Source organism: Anolis sagrei, chromosome 6 (genome assembly GCF_037176765.1).
Source record: "Anolis sagrei isolate rAnoSag1 chromosome 6, rAnoSag1.mat, whole genome shotgun sequence".
Classification (NCBI taxonomy): Eukaryota; Metazoa; Chordata; class Lepidosauria; order Squamata; family Dactyloidae; genus Anolis; species Anolis sagrei.
In genome coordinates this window covers 36877714-36897163 of record NC_090026.1, presented here as the reverse complement: position 1 = coordinate 36897163, position 19450 = coordinate 36877714, and the positions used below count along the sequence as shown (strand labels likewise).

The window sequence follows — 19450 nt, the reverse complement described above, 5'->3', positions numbered from 1 at the left end:
GACGGCAACTCCCAAGATCCAATGACACAATGCTGAGAACTGCAGTTCAAAAATATCCAGGGAGCTGCACAATTCCCATCGTTGATGTAGCTAAATGAGAAACACTGTGGGAGTACAGACAAACCTACTAAAAGACAGGAAGCATGGCAGAGAACAACTGAAAGCTCAAAGGTAAAGCCATTATAACAAAGAAGGAAAAAACCTCCCTCTTCTTATTCCCACCACTACTTATACCATCTGAAGGTCATCAATCCTGGTGTTGACTCCAGCAGCCATTTCCTTCCTCTCCTGGGGTGTTTCTGGGCAGGGATAGAGAGAAGCCCGGAATCTGAAAGACACATGGACAGCTACTAAGATGAAGGGATGCTAAACATGTAAATGCCAGCTCTAAATGAAAAGTGATTGATAGAAAACAGGGTTATATCAATTGTCTTTCAAAGAAAAGAGAATTCAGATGAGTTGTATGGGTTGCTTCAACTCAAACGAGACACAAATAAGCCTTTACTACAACTTGCTTACCCTTCACAGATCTTCTTAACTCTGTTTTTCAGTTGGTCACCTTGGAAGAAAATAATGAACACAGACTTGTGCACGTAGTCACCCTAGAAGAAAAAAAATAAACTAATGGAAAGAGAATTTTCATAGCAATAACAAAATAAATGTTTGGAGTTAACCCTACAATGTCTCAAGCACTAGCAGTACTGGGCTATTCATTAACCAGCCAATAGGTTTAATGTTCTTCTACAGAGAACCCAGGGATGTTGTGAGGAATACATGATGAGAGACTCTATATGTAAAAAGCAGATTGCCTTAAACATCTTGAAAAACAGCCAGGAGGAATAAAAACGACTATATTGCTTTAGTTAAGACAAAAAGCTTTTCATGATACAGCAGAGTAGTCCCGGGAATGCTGGGAGGAAATCTATTCTTGTGCATCAACCTCCAAAGATGGAATAACCTATGCTAGAGAACTCAAGCAAGACAGCCTTGCCATGCATGGCAAAGAAAAGCAAAGCTACACACATCCAATTACCCCCTCAAAACCCATTCCAGACTCTTTAATCAATGGCAAATCTTCTTCAAGTGTGAACAGCAAGTATAGGATTTTTTTTCATGTCAGGAGCAATTTGAGAAACTGCAGTTTGCTTCTGGTGTAAGAGAATTGGCCGTCTGCAAGGACGTTGCCCAGGGGACGTCCGGATATTTTACCATCCTGTGGGAGGCTTCTCTCATGTTTCCACATGAGAAGCTGGAGCTGACAGATAGGAGCTCAACCCAAACTACCCGGATGCGAACCGCCGACCTTTCAGTCAGCAGTCATGCCGGCACAAGGGTTTAATCTGAATTAGGTTCACAGTAAGAAGCAAAGATGTGGAGTGGAAAAATGGAGATTAAGACTGATATTTCAAATGTAATTTCTGTAGTTTATTGTACAAAGGCTATGTCCAAGGGGAAAGGGCGGAGGGTGGGAGTGGAGTAAAACAATAAATATTTTTTTTAAAAGTAAGGAGCAAATGGATTCAAGTCCTATCACAAGATCAAAATCAGGGGTCATTCGTCTTGTTTAAAAAAAAGTCATTTGTAGCTTAGTTACTTAACTGCATGACCAGCATCTTTCTCAATAGAAGCCCCATAATGAAACTAAGTTGTGAAAACCCGGAAACACAGCTAGATAAATTTTGAAGTCTGCCTCAATGTTTCTTGAAAGCTGTGAGAGTCACACTGCTGCAAAACCTGCCCCCAGGGTTGTTCCCATAGCCATGTTATAGCCTTTTAAACTCCACACATCTCAGCAGCCTCTGTATAGTTAAAAACCATACAATAGTTGCCAGGTAAACTTGCTTATAGATTTTGCAGAAATAGACTGCCATGACTTTCAAGAGCCACTTTTGAACTGGTCAGGCTGATTTCAATGTCCATCCAGTTCACAACTTCACAACTATCCAGAAAGAATATCAAATAGTCTAACTGGAAATTAAAGGGCACCTCGCTAGGCTTCTACAAAAGAGGATGGAGGGAGAATATTCAACTCAGTTAATGAACTTTGAAGGTAAAGAAGAATCCTAATAAAACCAAAAAACCAGCCCGATAAGCTAAGTAGCTGGACAAGAATAAGCTTTGGAGTAAACAACCAGAAGTGAATGGAAAGGAACTCATGCCTCGGGTGTACTTTGGAGTCCAACCCCTGAGCTCTCCAGGGAGGCTAGAGGTGCATTCCTCAGGCCACTGGCCAGGCTCAGATAGCAATTCCCTGCCTTCCTGCATTTGTTCAAACAAGAAACCGAGTTGCCTTCATCAGGAAACTTTTGTGCAATCCTGATGAGAATCATAGCACTATATGCAAACTTAATAGCAGTTAGAACTTTATCAATTCATGATAGAGGGAAGGTGACTCAGAAAGCCTTCTTCAAGACAAATTTTAGTGGTACATTTTGGGTCACCTGATAGGTGCATTTGCAGAACCATATGTAGTGCGCCTCCAAATTAAGTGGTCATCTTTAAAATCCAGTGCAGATTTAAATATATAGAACACCTATATCAGAGTACACAAATTTAAACCCATCTGAGAAATTATTCAAATTCTGAAGCTGAATCACTTGTGTTGGGTTTTAAAAATACAATTACATTTTTTAGGCTACTGACATAGTAGATGGCACACTTTTTGTCTCCCACATTAACTTGATATGATACAGAGCTTCGCAGCAATCCAAGTGGTCCCTTGATTTCACATAACACAATGAAAATAAGCCTTCACCCAAATCCATAGCAGAAACCATGTTTTAATCCATGTCTTGTCAAGAAAAACAATACATTAAAGGCTAGGCTAAAAGCTTTGGCATATCACAGCACAGCAGATTGCTTGAATAAAAATAGGTTTTGTACCGTGACAGGATCTTCCAGTGGATTCTCAATTTCAGCTTGACGCAGGAAGACGTTTCCACGGCATACCCTCCATAGCATTCGTTCGAAAGTGGGGATCCGCTCACGGCTAATGACACCAGCCACAAATCTGTCCATGGTACAAGTGCAAGGCAAAAGGAAATGGCATAATGTGTTAGAACAATGTACTCATCAGCAGAGTGTATATAAGAACATAGAATCCCTCTCCCCCCCCCCCCACCTGCCCTGCCCCCGAGATATGAAGTCACACTGTGGAGCTATAAAAGAAAATTCAGAAATCACCCAAACCAAGTAAGTATGAATCAACAAACCATAGGTTTGCAACTGGCCAGCAAACAAAAAGCCAGTTTCAAGTACAAAACCTATTGTCTACTATTTTTATTTGGGATGTTGTCCGAATTGATACGGCATCCTTATTGGCTTCACCTACCCCAAAAATCCTTGAATAATAATAATAATCATCATCATCATCATCATCATCATAATCTTTATTTATATCCCGCTACCATCTCCCCAAGGGACTCGGTGCGGCTTACATGAGGCCAAGCCCACAACACATCAATAATAAAACAATAGCAACAAACAATAACAAAAACAGTTAAAATACATCTCATAAACAAAAATAAAATAAAATAAAGCAGTACAGTAGCACAACAAGCATTTAAAACCTAAGGCTGAACCAAATGTAAAATTTAAAATTTAAAAAATAATGCTGGACATGAGCAAGGTAGGATATAACTGGGATGGAAATTTTTCGGAGGGGATAGGGCGTGCAAATCAATCAATCAAGGAGATAACTATGTACTTAAAGGCACAGTACTTAGATAAAAGAAAACAAAAGCTATATGCTCTATATCAGTGGTTCTCAACCTGTGGGTCCTCAGGTGTTTTGGCCTACATTTCCTAAAAATCCCAGCCAGTTTGCCAGCCATTAGGATTTCTGGGAGTTGAAGGCCAAAACATCTGGGGACCCACAGATTGAGAACTGCTGTATATAGTTTGCTTCTTGTACATTCAAACTCTTCTTTGGATTTTAGATATGATCAACTCAAGCCATCATCTGGAGTAATGTCTGAACTGAGCAAAATGTAAACAAGTTTCACTCTCAAAAGATAATGGGAGTGTTTGGAAGATTCCATCTATTAAAAACCCATTCTGCCCATATTATGAAACTCTTTGAATAGACTTTTAGAAAAATTGGTCCTGAACCAAAAATTAAATTTTGCTCTCATAGTTGCTAACCAGTAACACCATAAGCCGCAAACCTACACAGCAGTGGCTGACAGTAGTTCTGACGACCAAACTTGTAATATGGTTAACATTCATTGCCCATATTGCAGGTTTGTTCTTCAAAATTCCTTAAGATATGAAATTATAAAGAAAGAAAACAGTATAGCAAAGAAAAAAATGAGCAAACATCAAAGTATAATACCAAACTTAGAGAAAATCAGACAGGTGAGGGGAATTGACACACATACACCCTGGCTGTTTTTTGCAGACAACTCCACCAAAGTCTCTGAATTTTTCCTTTTTTCTCAGCTCTTAGAGGCTAAATTTCCTCTTCTACAAAAATCAATCACAGCAATTTACCCTTAATGCTAAAAAAAATGAGGCTTTCAACCTCGAATTTTGAATTAGTTTCTGTAAACGTGCTTGCATGCAGTTTTTGTGGCCATTGGAGGCTTCCAAGCGGCAGAAAATTGTGGTTGTCCATCCCTGGATCAAGAGGTGAACTGAGTCACATCTAGATCCCCATTCACTCATTATTAATTAATTAAAATGTGCTAATTGATCTAACATCTAGTAAGTGAATTCCTAGAGTGAGCTGATGTGTTAAATGCAAAATATCCAAAAGGATTGACCTGTTCTCTTCTGGTTACCTGGATAAGGAACCAAGAAGAGGATGAAAGAATGCAGGTTAAAGTCCTATTGTCAGTGCCTTAGAAGAGAGTCTACAAAGCAACAAATGACTGTTATGAAAACATAAACATATTACATACCCCAGTCGCAGTGGGGTTCCTCTTCCCACTTCACTTGGATCCAGCAGTGATGAGGACTCCTCCAACAAATCGGGATCCGCCATCTGCTGATGATGCAATTCAGCCTGAATTCACAAATCAATTAATATCTAATGAAACTAGTTAGTGGCATGCAGGGGGATGAGGAACCAGGAGATGAATGAACAGAAGCAGACAGAAAAGAGAGATAAAATGAGAGAGAAGAGACAGCTCTATGAAAATATGAAAAGGTGAGCAAGGAATCTATGGAAAACCAACAGAAGGAAATAAGCAAGATGCTTATGAAACACACCAGTCTTAGGAGCTGGGCAAAAACTGTTCTGGATTGCAAGTTAAGCTCCACAGAATTATGATGGCAAAGAAACATTTCCCAAACATTTAACTGTGAATTATGTCACTTTTCCATATTAACGGGGAGGGCAGGGAACACATACTCTATTTGTCAATGAAGGTATTCCAGAATATAAGGCAAAAAGCAACTGAGGACCTGACACTGAGATTACTAGGCCAAGCACGTGATACTATATACACTGCACTATATATACTCTAAGTTTCACATTGAAGAGCAAAAGAAAAAGAAGAAAAAAGAAAAAAAAACCATAATTTTATACCAGAGTAGAGACCTCCAGCTGTTTTGTGACTGTAACTCCCAAGATCCCTTAAGTCCTATTTTGACAAAAAGTAATTTGTATTTTCTGCAGCTCAGTTGGCATACTCATAAAGTGCTTTGATGCCCAATAGTCACTCACAACATGCTTCTTTTCACACAAAGCAAGCATGACTTGAAATATTGTATACAACTGTATATCACCTTTGTGATTACTCAAATAAGTAGGGATATGTATGTTAATTTCACTCTGTGAATAGTTGACTGACAGTTCTGGGAACTTAACTTGCATAACCACTAATGATACAGTTCAGAAAAAAGATGTTGATGCCACACCTTTGGAAGCAGCATTAACATGACAAAACAGTTAAAATAATTTGTATCTTGACAGCCCACACAGTAAAGAGAAACATTTTAAAGAAAAGAAGCATACAAAACTAGAGTTGGAGGGATAGTCTTCTACCTCCTGATGCATGCAAGAGCTGCTGAAAACTAAAGCAAGTATGTGATTTGGAAAACATACATTAGGCCAATAACAAGCCATGAGAACATGGTGGTGTATATATAGATTTGTCAATCTAAGTGCAAAAGGACTCCTTACAATAGATCTCAAGGTGGCAAATCTCAAGGTGCTGGCCATATTCAGATTTTATAATCAGCCAAGCTCCATCTTTTCTGGAGCTTTTGGGAAAATTTAATCAAAAGTGCCATAGACTTTATGTCTGTGGTTTGTTTATTATAACATCCAAACCCAGCTCATTGCTTTCCAAACAAGCCAGAAGAATAAGACATTAGCTTGTCTAGAGAGAGGAAAGCCAGAATACCAGGTCCAGGTATCACAATAAATAAGGTCCCTGGTTTATTTAACCTCTTCCTTTTGCAATGGGACTAACTTGGCAACATGCACCAGCAACCTGCCTTATTCTACACTCTGGCTTATTATGCTGTCTAGATCAAATCATAATGATGTTTCTCAGACCAAATATGCTCTCCTGCTCTGCCAGTTCCTATCTGCATGTTATAATAATAACCTTCAGAAAAAAACTCTTTTTTACAGATTATAATCAGGTGTAATCAATTTTGGATCTTTGTGCATTTCTGCATTACATTCAAATGACTCAGGGCCACACACTTCCCATAAAATGGAGATTCAATGCAGTTGCATAGAAGATGCTGCACACCTAACATACATGTGGCAAATTAATCACATGTATGTTATGTGTGCAACATCTTTCATGTAACATTCCAGACACTGGAAATATATTCATGGGTACCTGTGTTGGACATGCGGCAAAATACAAGAGAATACAAAATCCACAAAACAGACAACCAAAATGCACAAAATACATTTGGTTGTCTGCAAGCTTTCAAAGCTTCACTGGCTTCTTCTTCAGGCAAACATGTTAAAATCATACATCAGAAGAAAAGTGATTATGTTACAGCCCTATATTTTGTCTGAGATGTAACTTCTGTGGTCAGTTCAGATGCATATTGACTGACCCAATAAATTATCACTGTGTCTTTAATTGTATTTTGCTATTTCCCCAACACCTGGATTTAAAGATACTAAATTTTGCTGCAAAAGGGGAAACTATAGCTAGAGAGAGCTAATGGACTGAAACTTAATTCTTTAATGTTTGTAACCTCTCAGAAAGGTACAACATGTTTTGATTTCATATCTTGAAAACCAGGAAACATTCAGCAAAACACAATTAAATCCAAAAACTACAGGACAGTGATACCTTTATTGAATTAAATAAATGACATCCGAGACAAAACATACTCTGTGGTTCTAACATTATCACTTCTCTTCTATTATATAATTTTTAACATCTTTGCCTGATGAAGAAAACAATGAAGTTTTGAAAGCTTGCATGATGCACCATATTTTGTGCGTTTTGGGTAGTCAATAGAGGTTCTGTTCTGTGGAAATCCAGTGAATAGAGAATTATAATGCATTATGTGAACTAGCTCAAATTATATTTATGTATATTTACCTCTAAACTAGACTCCTTTAATAATAAACACATTAATCTACCTTGAAGCCCACTTAATTCTCTGGTTTGCCACTTTTGTAAATTCTAACGTGAAGCTCCCTGCTGACTGTGTCTTCACCAAGAAGCAGAACAAAGAAAGCAGAAAATAAATGTCACTGTACTCCAAAGCAGAACTACTCCAATACACACACAAAAGACACGTGGTTTTTAAATGAAGAATCTTGAGTTGCATTTGTCAATACAAAAAATAATATCACTGCAAAGTTGCACTGCCAAAAATCATTCTTTTTTTAAAAAAAAAAAGCCAAAGAGAAATCAAGAAGAGGCAGAAAGCTCAGGCTCATTTCAAAACCTGCATCTCTTCAGGGTTTACATCTCTTCCACTGCCATTTTTACCATGAACCCCATGGAATACTTCAGGATCTGCTCATTGCAAGGGAGGACAAATGTTACCTCTAAGGAGAGCTCACACTGGTATTTATGGTGAGATTACTCCCCTTCAACAGGAACTGGGAACTAAATTAGTTGCAAGTCTGAAGTGCAGCAGATCAGTTGAATCCATGGAATTTATACGTGCTGATTATATTTCCACTTAATTCAATGGGCCTACTCTACATGACTTACGCTAAGATTTAGACCCAAGTCAATATCTCTACCATCAGGTAGCATCAACTATAGAGGAAAGGGAACACAGTGAAAATACCCATGTTCTGAAAGCAGCCTTAACAGACAACTGTGCAGGAGATACAACTCAAGGTCCTTCTGGTAGCCCTTAAACAAACATCAAGATTGAACACAGAAACACTTTCCACAGTCTTCAAAGCCTGCAGCAAGGACCACCAATGAGAGGAATAGATGAAGAATGAGAACTAAAGACTGCAAATGATGAAAGAAAAAGAAAGAAATCAGAGGGAGGAGATGGGAACTGCATGCCATTAACCATTACTTTTCCAGTCTTCTTCCAATCTACTCTGGCTATTAGATTCAGAGATATTTCTCCAGTTTTCTCTGTTTTACACAAAGCAAGAATATGAAGACTGAGAAAAGGATCACCAGTTAACAGAATCAACACCATTGCATTCTTTTTTTTTTCACAGTCAAGAAATAGCTACTATGGCAAACCAAGAAGGGTCAATTTCTTTCAGCCAAAAATTCTTCATATCAAAGTCTTGCCTTGCAAACCATTTCTTACTGTCAAATTACCAATATTTTGCAAACTCCCCCCAACAATTTACAAAAATCTTCAAATGTTGAATGCAGCAAGACTCTCAGTACCAAGAATAAGGAATGGAAGACAGAGCAACAAAGAGGCTGTGCCACCTTAAGAAGTACTGCCTCAAATCTGGATCACTGACGAACCATCTGTCTATTTATGTGAAGTTGTTCAAAGAATAAACATGAAGTAACTCATGACACTGCGGAAGCTGCATTTCAGTGGAAAGTTACACAGTACATAATGTTCATACTGGTTTGGCTAATCCAAACAGTTGCTAAAATGGTTCTAAATACTGAAAACATTAAAGAAATACTTTGTGCAGTTAACTGCAACTTTCAGCATGTGACATTGACCATCCTGCACCACTTTATTTGTGAGGTTCTTGGCAACAGATGAGGTGGACTGTATCAGTTCAAAATGCAAGCGGAATTTACATGATGGAATATTTGTCCCCAAACAAAAAAGGTTCTGCATATAGAAACCATATGCCAAACAGAAGATAATATTTCTGTTTAGCAAGAATAGTACATCATATCCTCCTCCACCTGCAGTTTAAAGTAATACGATTTGGACACAAGTTGCTGCCACTTCTAAAAACTAATCCTAAGTTTCGTCTTTTTCAGTCACATCTGTATCTTAAAACATCATTCAGGGCAAATATATGTCCAGCAATGTTCAAAGACCTCAAAGTCACAGTATGTTTAGACTGTTGCTTAAAAAGACATTGAAAACGAGGCACAGCTATAATTAAGGCAACATTATACAAAATCACCACACCATTAACCTAAACTCAACATTTAGCAGTAGTGCCATGTAGTCCAACATAAGCCTGCTCTTCAGAAAAGAATGAAGAGGTATGTCAGTTAAGTGAGTTGTCAAACAACACACAAGGTTCAACATTAACTCACATAGACGTATGCTGCCAGGAAAATGAAAAATCAGCAAAGCACAAATTTCACCAAGATTGGATGCTTTCCCAAAAACTACATTTTCAAGTGTTTTTCCGTTGTTGTTACGGTTAAGTGATTAAATTTACATTTCCAAAGCAGAAGAAACATATTTCTAAAGGTGGCAGTTGCCAAGCCAAGCCCATCTATTAGACTACCACACCAAATATCACTCTCTGTAAAGTGACACTCAGCACTTGGAAGACAAAGCACCAGACACATTATTGATCATCTTCCCCATTGTATCATCCACAGAGCAAGTGAAGAGATGAAGCAGCAGTAAGAATCTTTCAAGGAGGATTTGGAGGAAGCAACATTATGAATCAAGTTTGCTTGAAGTGTTTAATTAGAAAGAGGGTGTGCTACTGGTTACAAGCAACTAGCACTACACCCAAGGTGGCCATAACACATCACAATGACTTACACAATGCATTTAATGTACTCAGTATCTCTAGTGGATAAGATTTAAGAACCTAAATCTGAATGTGTTCTATCCCTACATAATCTGGAAGCTCAACCTTTTCAAAGTATTAATTTGGCTTTGCTTATAAAATTATTTTAATAATCTCTCAGAAATCCTTGCTGATTCACTTTCCCTATTACCCTTCCTAAAAGGCTAGTAGAGAGGGGAAAATTAAAAAAAAAACCTAGCCACCCAGGAGGCAAGAAACTTGGAGTTCATATTCCTGAGCAGCAGGCCTGGGTACACAAGAGCCTCCTACTATGACAGTGATAATGCCAAGCTAGGACACAAGTGTGGTCTCCCACTCGCCTGCTTTAACACTGGAATATGAAAAAAATACTATAGAATAAAATTAGTATTCCACATTTCATATGTATACAGGATATTCCATGTATTGTTTAACTATAAAGAGCAACACCGGAAACATTCTAATCTTCTGACTGTTATTGTTTTCCTGTATCCACAATGGACTCTACAGCAGTCTTCCAGTAATCATTTTAGAGGTCTAACAGCGTGAAGTACTTATACTTGACAACTGATATACACACACACCCCTGACAACTGCCTGGGCAATCTTCTTGCCTAGACAAGAACTTTTTGTCTAACAGCAACTTGTAGATAATGAAGCCATGAGGTGGCCGGCTTGTATATTTATATGAATGATGCAAAACAACTTGCAGACCTTTCTTAAAACCAACACCTCTGCCCAAAAATTGCAACTTAAACAAGCATTTTCAAAGAGGAATGTGGTGATGAGCTGGCCCAGCTGCATAAGAGGCAAAAGTTATACGATATTCTGACCTCGTCAAAAAATTGCTGTGTTTTGCGCAGTATGAATTTTAATTCCGTCAGCTCTAGGAAGTTCCTTTTCAATGCTTCCTGGTTTGTGTTGATCTCTTTGAGCTCATTTTCAATCTTCTCAAAGTTTGCCTTGAAGGATAAAAAGAAGAAGGAAACAAGAAAAAAATGAGTCAACGATTAGCTGTCAACATCTGCATATATATCTTTCTTTCACTGTTTGGATCACTCCCAGTCCAAGGGTCATTCAAGCCAATACACACACTGTACCAACTGCAGACCTTTCTCTTTAGCTCAAAGCTGAATAAAGTTGTCTTCAATAGACAGAGACATCCTTAATACAAATGATATTAACCAGTTGGCAGGACTGTCATTATTCGATTTATGAAAAATTCTTATTTCTTAGAGAACCAGATATTTCTTTTAAAAATAAAGCATTTTCTAGGAATCTGAGTGGAGATCCGTGACACTTAAATAATCTTACTCTTTTTTAGATTTTTAAATGATTCACTAAGCTAAAGGTAAAGGTTTCCCTTGGTATTGTATCATCATGTCTGACTCTGAGGAGCGGTGCTCATCTCCATTTCTAAGGCGAAGAGCCAGCATTGTCCGTAGATGCCTCCAAGGTCAAGTTTTAGAGTTTTAAAATTTTGAAGTTTTAAATCTCTTGACCCTTAGACCAGATGTGTTTGTGCAGGACTGCGTCCCTCTTCCCATGAGCTGGTCATTGACTGTAATAAACTGAACTTGAAACAGCATAACTGCATGGAGCACTGGTACCTTTCCGTCGAAGCGGTACCTGATGATCTACTCACATTTGCAAGTTTTCGAACTGCTAGGTTGGCAGAAGCTGGGGCTAATAGCAGGAGCTCACCCCACTCCCTGGATTCGAACTGCCAACCTTTCAGTCAGCAAGTTCAGCAGCTCAGCAGTTTAACCCACTGTGCAACCGGGGGCACCAAATGATTCACAATACAACTAAAATTTAATTTTACAACATTCAAGGAATATTGCTTTGTCTGTTCCCAGCATACTTTATTCAGGAAGAAAAGCCATATACATAAATTTAACATGTACATTATATCAGTTTGCACCATACAATTTACAAAGAGAATCTTCAAACTCTAGATGATTCACAAAGCATTCGCTCAAACTATTATAGCACTCTCAGACATGCTCTGAATCCCCCAATGTCCTGGTTATTTCCTCCCACACCTCAGCCTACTTTGATAGCCTACCATACAGCAAGAGAAGTTAGAGCCTTGCAAAGCACCAAGGTACTCCAAGATGTGAAGACTTCACAAAGCCCCTTCAGCTAAAGTATTCTTTACCTCCAAATCGATCATGTCACGAGGAAATGGCACCTCTGGATTCTCGCCAGTGTCTGTGATAGGAATATTGGCCTTTTTAATCTCCTTCTCCACAAATCCTGGAAAAAAACAGAATTTTGATGATGAAGTGATTGAAGCAGGGTGTGTAATATTATGGGGAGAAAGGGAATTCCCAAGGACCTGCTAATCCACATCCTATAACTAAACCTCTGCTGTCTCCCTCCATCAGCCCATACACACATGTCTTCCAATTTTTAAAAACCAAGAAGCATGTAATAAACAAATGTTAAACATTCAAACATACAATAAGAAAGAAAAATTGTATAGACCAGTGTTTCTCAACCTTCTTAATGCTGTGACCCCTTAATACAGTTCCTTATGTTGTTGTGATTTTGTCACTTGGGAGTTGTAGTTGCTGGGATTTATTGTTAACCTACAATCAAAGAGCATTATGAATTCCACCAATGATGGAATAGGAGCAAACTTGGCACACAAAACTCCCATGACCAACAGAAAGTACTGGAAGGGTTTGGTGGGCATTGACCTTGAGTTTTGGAGTTATAGTTCACCCACATCCAGAGAGCACTGTGGACTCAAACAACGATGGACCTGGACCAAACTTGGCACAGATACTCAATATGCCCAAAGGTGAACACTGGTGGAGTTTGGGGGACAGAGACCTTGACATTTGGGAGTTGTAGTTGATGGGATTTATAGTTCACCTACAATCAAAGAGCACCCACCCCCAAGAATGATAGAATTGGGCCAAACTTCTCACACAGAACCCCCATGACCAATGGAAAATACTGTGTTTTCTGATGGTCTTTGGCGACCCCCCCCCCCCAAATTGAGAAACGCTGGTATAGAACTTCATATAATTTCAGGATGGATAAGGAGTAATGGCACATATATGGTTTTTAAAAAGTTGCCCAGAGATCAGATTATCACAAGTCGCTCTCCTCAAATTTCAGCAAAAATTTCTAAAAGCTGGGTCACTTTCTGTATAAGGACTCCTTAGATTTCCTGTGGCCACTCATGGACTATTTTCTTTTACACAGTCCACCTATTATGTAGCCATCAGTCATGCCTTTTATTATGTTTTTATGGGGTAGTCTATCTTTTGCAGTGGACAAAAACAGATCTTGTTGTCTAGCACAAAGAGGTGAGGAAAGGTTTAAAAGACCCACAAACTGATTTATTTATATAAATCAACACAGAGACAATGGAAAACACAAAAGCAGGAGTGACATACGGAGTTTCCTGTCCATCTCTTCACACCTCCGAACTTCGTTAACAAATTTACGTTGGAACACATTCACATCTGGGTTTAGCTGCCAATAAAAATACATAATTACCATGACATACAACTGTATGTAGAGAGATAGTGAGAACCAGTGTTTGCCTTCCTCAAAGGCCTCTTGCAATTTGCTAAACTGCTGTTATATTAGAAAAACTAAAATTTCAGCTAATCACTTTTCTGTCACAACTGGTAACCTATCAATACAAGTTTTATCAATACAGTAGACATGATAAAAGTTACCTGTAGCCAAATCAAGGCCGCTAATATTTAAACAGAATAGAAATTCAGCTAAAATAAGAGGAAGACAACTTCCTTTTAAGTCTGACAGTAAAAGCACAATTAGTTACTGGACTAACTCAGAAGATATTAAAAGCAGATACGTACATCTCGAAACTGGACCTTTCCAAGTTCTCCCAGTTCGCTGACACAGCAGTACGCTGCTTCAGACTGAAGAAAAAGTTGTGCAAGGGTCATTTCTTCGCTCCGGAAGAGCTCCCCCATGGTGAACAAGGAGTCGGTCAAACTAGGGCCAAAATCTTATGCCTTAAAAAAGCAAAACAAAGAAATAAAACTGAGACTCTTCAGAACAATATACATCTCCCATGTGGGCCTACAAGTGTCATATACTATAAATGAACTTATGTCTTCCTTTCCGTAGCATCTGTGGAACATTTAAAGGATTTCAGACCAGCACAATAAAAATCAAATTTCTCCTATTGCTTTCCCAGTGAACGGTTAAGAGCTATAAAAAAAAAACATGCAATGCTGGCCTCAAATCCATCTGTGCTCAGCTACACAGAAATTCTGTAACAATCTTTACACAAAACATAAATAATTATTTTGAGATTTATGATGCATTTGTGGCATCTGTAAACATACAACCATTTCAAGATCCAGATACACAATTAGTCCTTGCTGCTGAGCTCATCTGCAATGAAAGAATGCTTTTGCTCCTGAAATTCACCTCTCAACTTCAGGCCTAAAGCTGCTTCAAGTAACTGCCCATCACGTGGGTGTCTACTATCTTCTGCAAGCTGCTGTCCTAGAAACGCAACCACCAGCTGATCAGCTGATAGCTATCATGAGAGAAGAGCATTAGCACTGCGGCAGATTTAGCTGGCTGCACAGGGACTCAGAGCTCATTCTCACTAAGGGATATGAGAGCATCCGGATGCCACAGTCCACACAGATTATCCAGTGAAAGCCAAATCTGGTTGACTTTGTGGTCTCCTCTGTCACGCAAATAAAACAGAAATTGATCCAAAAATTAAACAGAAGGGAACAGGCCTAGTAAATGCCCAGGAACAACTGAAGCCCCATTAATATACGAATTCTGCAACTTTTTAGACTACATGCAAATGAGAGGAAAATGAATAATAATAATAATAATAATAATAATAACTTTATTTTTATTTTCCATCGCCCCGAAGGGACTCGGGGCAGCTTACGTGGGGCCAAGCCCAGTAACACAGAGTAAAACATAGCATATAAAATATAACAGTAATATAAAACAACAACAAAAACATTATGCCAATAATAAAATAAAACAATCATCATAAGCAACAACCAAGGAATAGAAAATAGAATTGTAAGGGTAAAGAGAACTAAAAGATTTAAAAGCTACATTTTTACACATACTGCCCTGCCTGCTACAATTTTACTGCATGCTAACAAAACCAGGCCAGACTTTACACAAAAAATATTCCTTGGATCTCATCAACACAAAATGAGAGAATTGCCAGCATCATCACAATTAGGCTTTGCCACTATGACTAATAGCATGCTTTGCTGAATGTCATTGCTTTCACCAGAATCAGTGAGTCCTCTCTTTCCTGCAGCACTTCCTGAACTGCAAAATCCTTTGGGGAAGCCTGATTTCTCTGGTATCGGATACCTAGTACTATGTTGACCATTGGCCTAATGCCTAGTTTATGGTCATGTTACAAACCCATAAAAAAGAATCAAAGCATAAACTCACTATTGAGCAATTTGCAAGACAGAAGCAACCAAATAAGTAGTAACTGGTCTTTGGATAATAGATGAGAAATCCTCTCCTCCCTTGTGCTAAGAAAGACAAACCAGACACTTATATAGCACCATCAACTTATATGGCACTTTACAAACAAAACAACTAAAAACAAGAGATCCTGCCAAAAGCATCGAACTGAAAATATATATAATAGGTTCTCAGTTAACTGGAACTCAAGCAACCCAACTCTCGAGCAAATGGAAAAAAATACTTTTAATAAAAAGTAATGTTACAATACACTTTGCAGTGGTTCTCAACTTAGGGTCCCCAGGTGTTTTTGGCCTACAACTCCCAGAAATCCCAACCAGTTTACCAGCTGTTAGGATTTCTGGGAGTTGAAGGCCAAAAACATCTGAGGACCCCAGGTTGAGAACCACTGCAATACAGTAAAACTGTGTTCCATTTAATCATGTTTGTCCTTATTTGGTTTTAACTGCTATACTTCAACATTCATATCAAGTCAATACCAGTAGTATAAGGCCTATTTTATTAGTAACTCTCAAGCAAACAGAAACTACATTTATCTGGCATCTGCCAATCTCTATAGGTGCCAGTTAATGGAGAGCCTACTGTATATAGTCAGTTTTCCATATCCATTGATTCCAACCACAATGTCTTGAAAACATTTTTTTAATTTCAAAAAACTATACCTTGATTTTGTCTTTTTATATAAGGTGGACCACTTTATTATATATAATAAGATTTAATCATCCATAGATTTTGGTATCTATGGATGGTCCTGGAACCAACCACAGGAATACCAAAGCTCCGCTATATTTATATCTACACACATGTATAAACATATATACCTTCATATATACATATATATAGATACACACATAGAGAGGGATGGGTCAATAAAATGTAAAGGTATATAACTTATTTGTAAGAGCAAATTATCCTGATAAAATACAATATAATATAAAGCAAACTGACCAATACAGGTTATCAAAAGATATGACTCAATACAAATTATCCTGATAACACACATACAAAAAAACAGAATATAAAATAAAGCAAATTGTCGTTAAAATACAGTAGATTCTCAATTAACCAGCACCCATAGCTGATGCCAAATGAATGTAATTGCTTGAGGGTTACTGTTAAAAATAGGCCTATACCACACCATAAGCTCTGTATTGACTTGACTGACTTGTACTGAAATATTGAAATAAAATAATAAAGGCAAATTGAGACAAACTTAATGTAACACAGTTTTAATGTATTACAAAAACAGATTTTTAAAATTTAAAGTATTATTTCTTTTATTTTTTGCTGGTTGCTTGACAGTTCAGGTTGATTGAGTCTTGGGCCCCCTTTACACAGCTGAATAAAATCCTACATTTTCTGCTTTGAACTGGAATTTATGGCAGTGTGGACTCAAGGCCCTTCCACACAGCTGTATAATAACCCAGACTACCATGGCAGAAAATACAATATCTGCTTTAACTGGGTTATCTGATTTCACACTGCCATATAATCCAATTCGAAGCAGATAATGTGGAATTTAATTCAGCTGTGTGGAAAGGGCCTTAGGGCCCTTCCAGACAAACCCTATAACCCAGGGTCTGAGCCTAGGTTTTCTGCTTTGAACTGAATTATGTGTTCACACTGCCAGATAATCTGGGATAAACAGATAACCTGGGATCAGATCCTGGGATATAGGGCCTGTCTGAGGGCCCTATATCCCAGGATTTGATCCAAGGTTTTCTGTTTATCCCAGATTATCTGGCAGTGCAGACTCATACAATCCAGTTTAAAGCAGAAAACCTGGGATCAGATCATGGTATATAGGGCCGGTATGAAAGGGCCCTGAGACAACCCAGTTCAAAGCAGATATTGTGGGCTGTGTGAAAGAACCCCTTGTTTTTTCGGTTGTGTCAGGAGCAACCTGAGAAACTGCAAGCCGCTTCTGGTTTGAGAGAATTGGCCGTCTGCAAGGACGTTGCCCAGGGGACGCCCGGATGATTTGATGTTTTTATCATCCTTGTGGGAGGCTTCTCTCATGTCCCCGCACGAGGAGCTAGAGCTGATAGAGGGAGCTCATCCGCCACTCCCCGGATTTGAACCTGCGACCTGTCGGTCTTCAGTCCTGCCAGCACAGGGGTTTAACCCACTGCGCCACCGGGTTGTTAACCCCTTGTTAACTGAAGGCCTTTCCACGCAGCCCTATAGCCCAGCATATCAAGGCAGAAAATCCCACAATATCTGTTTTAAACTAGGTTATCTGACTGGGATTTTCTGCCTTGATATGCTAGGATACCAGGCTGTGTGGAAGGGCCCTGAGAGTCTACAACACCATGGGGAAAATATATTGTAAAGCCACCCAATCCAATAGTAAAACAAGGAAATATTTGCAAGATAATATAAAGAACAGATTAATACAGGTCACCAAAATAGACATGGTTATAAATAATACATATATATCAATAAAATATTCAAGAAATATTTCAAAACCTTGGCAAACAAGGAGACTTTTAAATAATTCCCTCACAGAGACATCTCCCCTTCCTCGCCCACAGAGAACAAACCTCAATAATATTTTGGAAGATTATAGCCTCGAAGACAGTGAACCTGGAAGTGGAAGGGGTCACTCAAGATACTCTTTGGACCCCAGTTGTCCCGCGATAAAAATGTATCTCAGAGCCTGCCCCCCTCCCTTTGACCTGCCCTGCCACCCCCTCCCATCTTTGGGGAAGAAAACCAGCCGACGTCCTCCATACAGACCTTTAAACCAGCCGCAGCGCCTAGTCAGGACACGCAACGTCAGAACTTCCGTCATCACCGTCAGCACGTAAAGGACGCACAGCCCTTCCCTTCTTCCGCCCGGTTAGTGAGGTTTCCTAGCAACGGAGCCTGCGCCTGGCTGGACCGCCGCCATTTTGCTGCCTGCTCGCTTTGGATGAGGAGCCGTGGGCGGGCGCAGTTCTGATGGCGTCACTCCGCGGTGGGTAGATGATGTCATACGCCTCTGAAAATCTATCCAGACTGACAGTGTGTTGTCGTGACCTCATGGACCAGCCCACGCCAGAGCTCCCTGTTGGCCGTCACCACCCCCAGCTCCTTCAGAGTCAAGCCAGTCACTTCAAGGATACCATCCATCCATCTTGCCCTTGGTCGGCCCCTCTTCCTTTTTCCTTCCATTTTCCCCAGCATAATTGTCTTCTCTATGCTTTCCTTTCTTCTCATGATGTGGCCAAAATACTTCATCTTTGCCTCTACTATCCTTCCCTCCAATGAGCAGTCGGCCTTTATTTCCTGAGGTATAGACAGGTTGGATCTTCTCGCGGTCCAAGGCACTCTCAGAACTTTCCTCCAGCACCACAGCTCAAAAGCATCTGTCTTCCTTCGCTCAGCCTTCCCTAAGGTCCAGCTCTCACATCCATAGGTTACTACGCAGAATTGTTGTTCATTAGTTCAATCGTTTCCAACTCTTCGTGACCTCATGTACCAGCCCACACCAGAGCTCCCTGACGGCCGTCACCACCCCCAGCTCCTTCAAGGTCAGTCCAGTCACTTCAAAGATGCCATCCATCCATCTTGCCCTTGGTCTGCCCCTCTTCCTTTTTCCTTCCATTTTCCCCAGCATCATTCTCTTCTCTAAGCTTTCCCTTCTTCTCATGATGTGGCCAAAATACTTCATCTTGGCCTCTACTATCCTTCCCTCCAGTGAACAGTCGGGCTTTATTTCCTGGAGGATGGACTGGTTGGATCTTCTCGCAGTCCAAGGCACTCTCAGAACTTTCCTCCAGCACCACAGCTCAAAAGCATCTATCTTCCTTCGCTCAGCCGTCCCTATGGTCCAGCTCTCACATCCATAGGTTACTACGGGGAATTGTTGTT

The 19450-nt window shown here is 39.5% G+C and overlaps 1 protein-coding gene across 10 annotated transcripts in view; it reads right to left on the bottom strand.

Moving 5' to 3' along the window:
- The window catches only part of ATP6V0A1 (ATPase H+ transporting V0 subunit a1), a 59361-nt gene extending 40919 nt beyond the window's left edge, over positions 1-18442 (bottom strand). For 4 of the 10 annotated variants that reach the window (XM_060780970.2, XM_060780974.2, XM_060780976.2 and 1 more), the window contains exons 1-9: positions 18335-18442; positions 13963-14121; positions 13531-13609; positions 12279-12376; positions 10951-11079; positions 4902-5005; positions 2884-3010; positions 520-602; positions 235-328 (exon numbers count right to left, since the gene is read on the bottom strand). In XM_060780970.2, coding sequence (XP_060636953.2) covers positions 235-328; positions 520-602; positions 2884-3010; positions 4902-5005; positions 10951-11079; positions 12279-12376; positions 13531-13609; positions 13963-14079 — 831 coding nt within the window. In that variant the 5' untranslated portion in view covers positions 14080-14121; positions 18335-18442. The other 6 variants (XM_060780975.2, XM_060780979.2, XM_060780980.2 and 3 more) reach the window with 4 other exon arrangements.
- Between the last annotated feature and the right edge of the window lie 1008 nt (positions 18443-19450).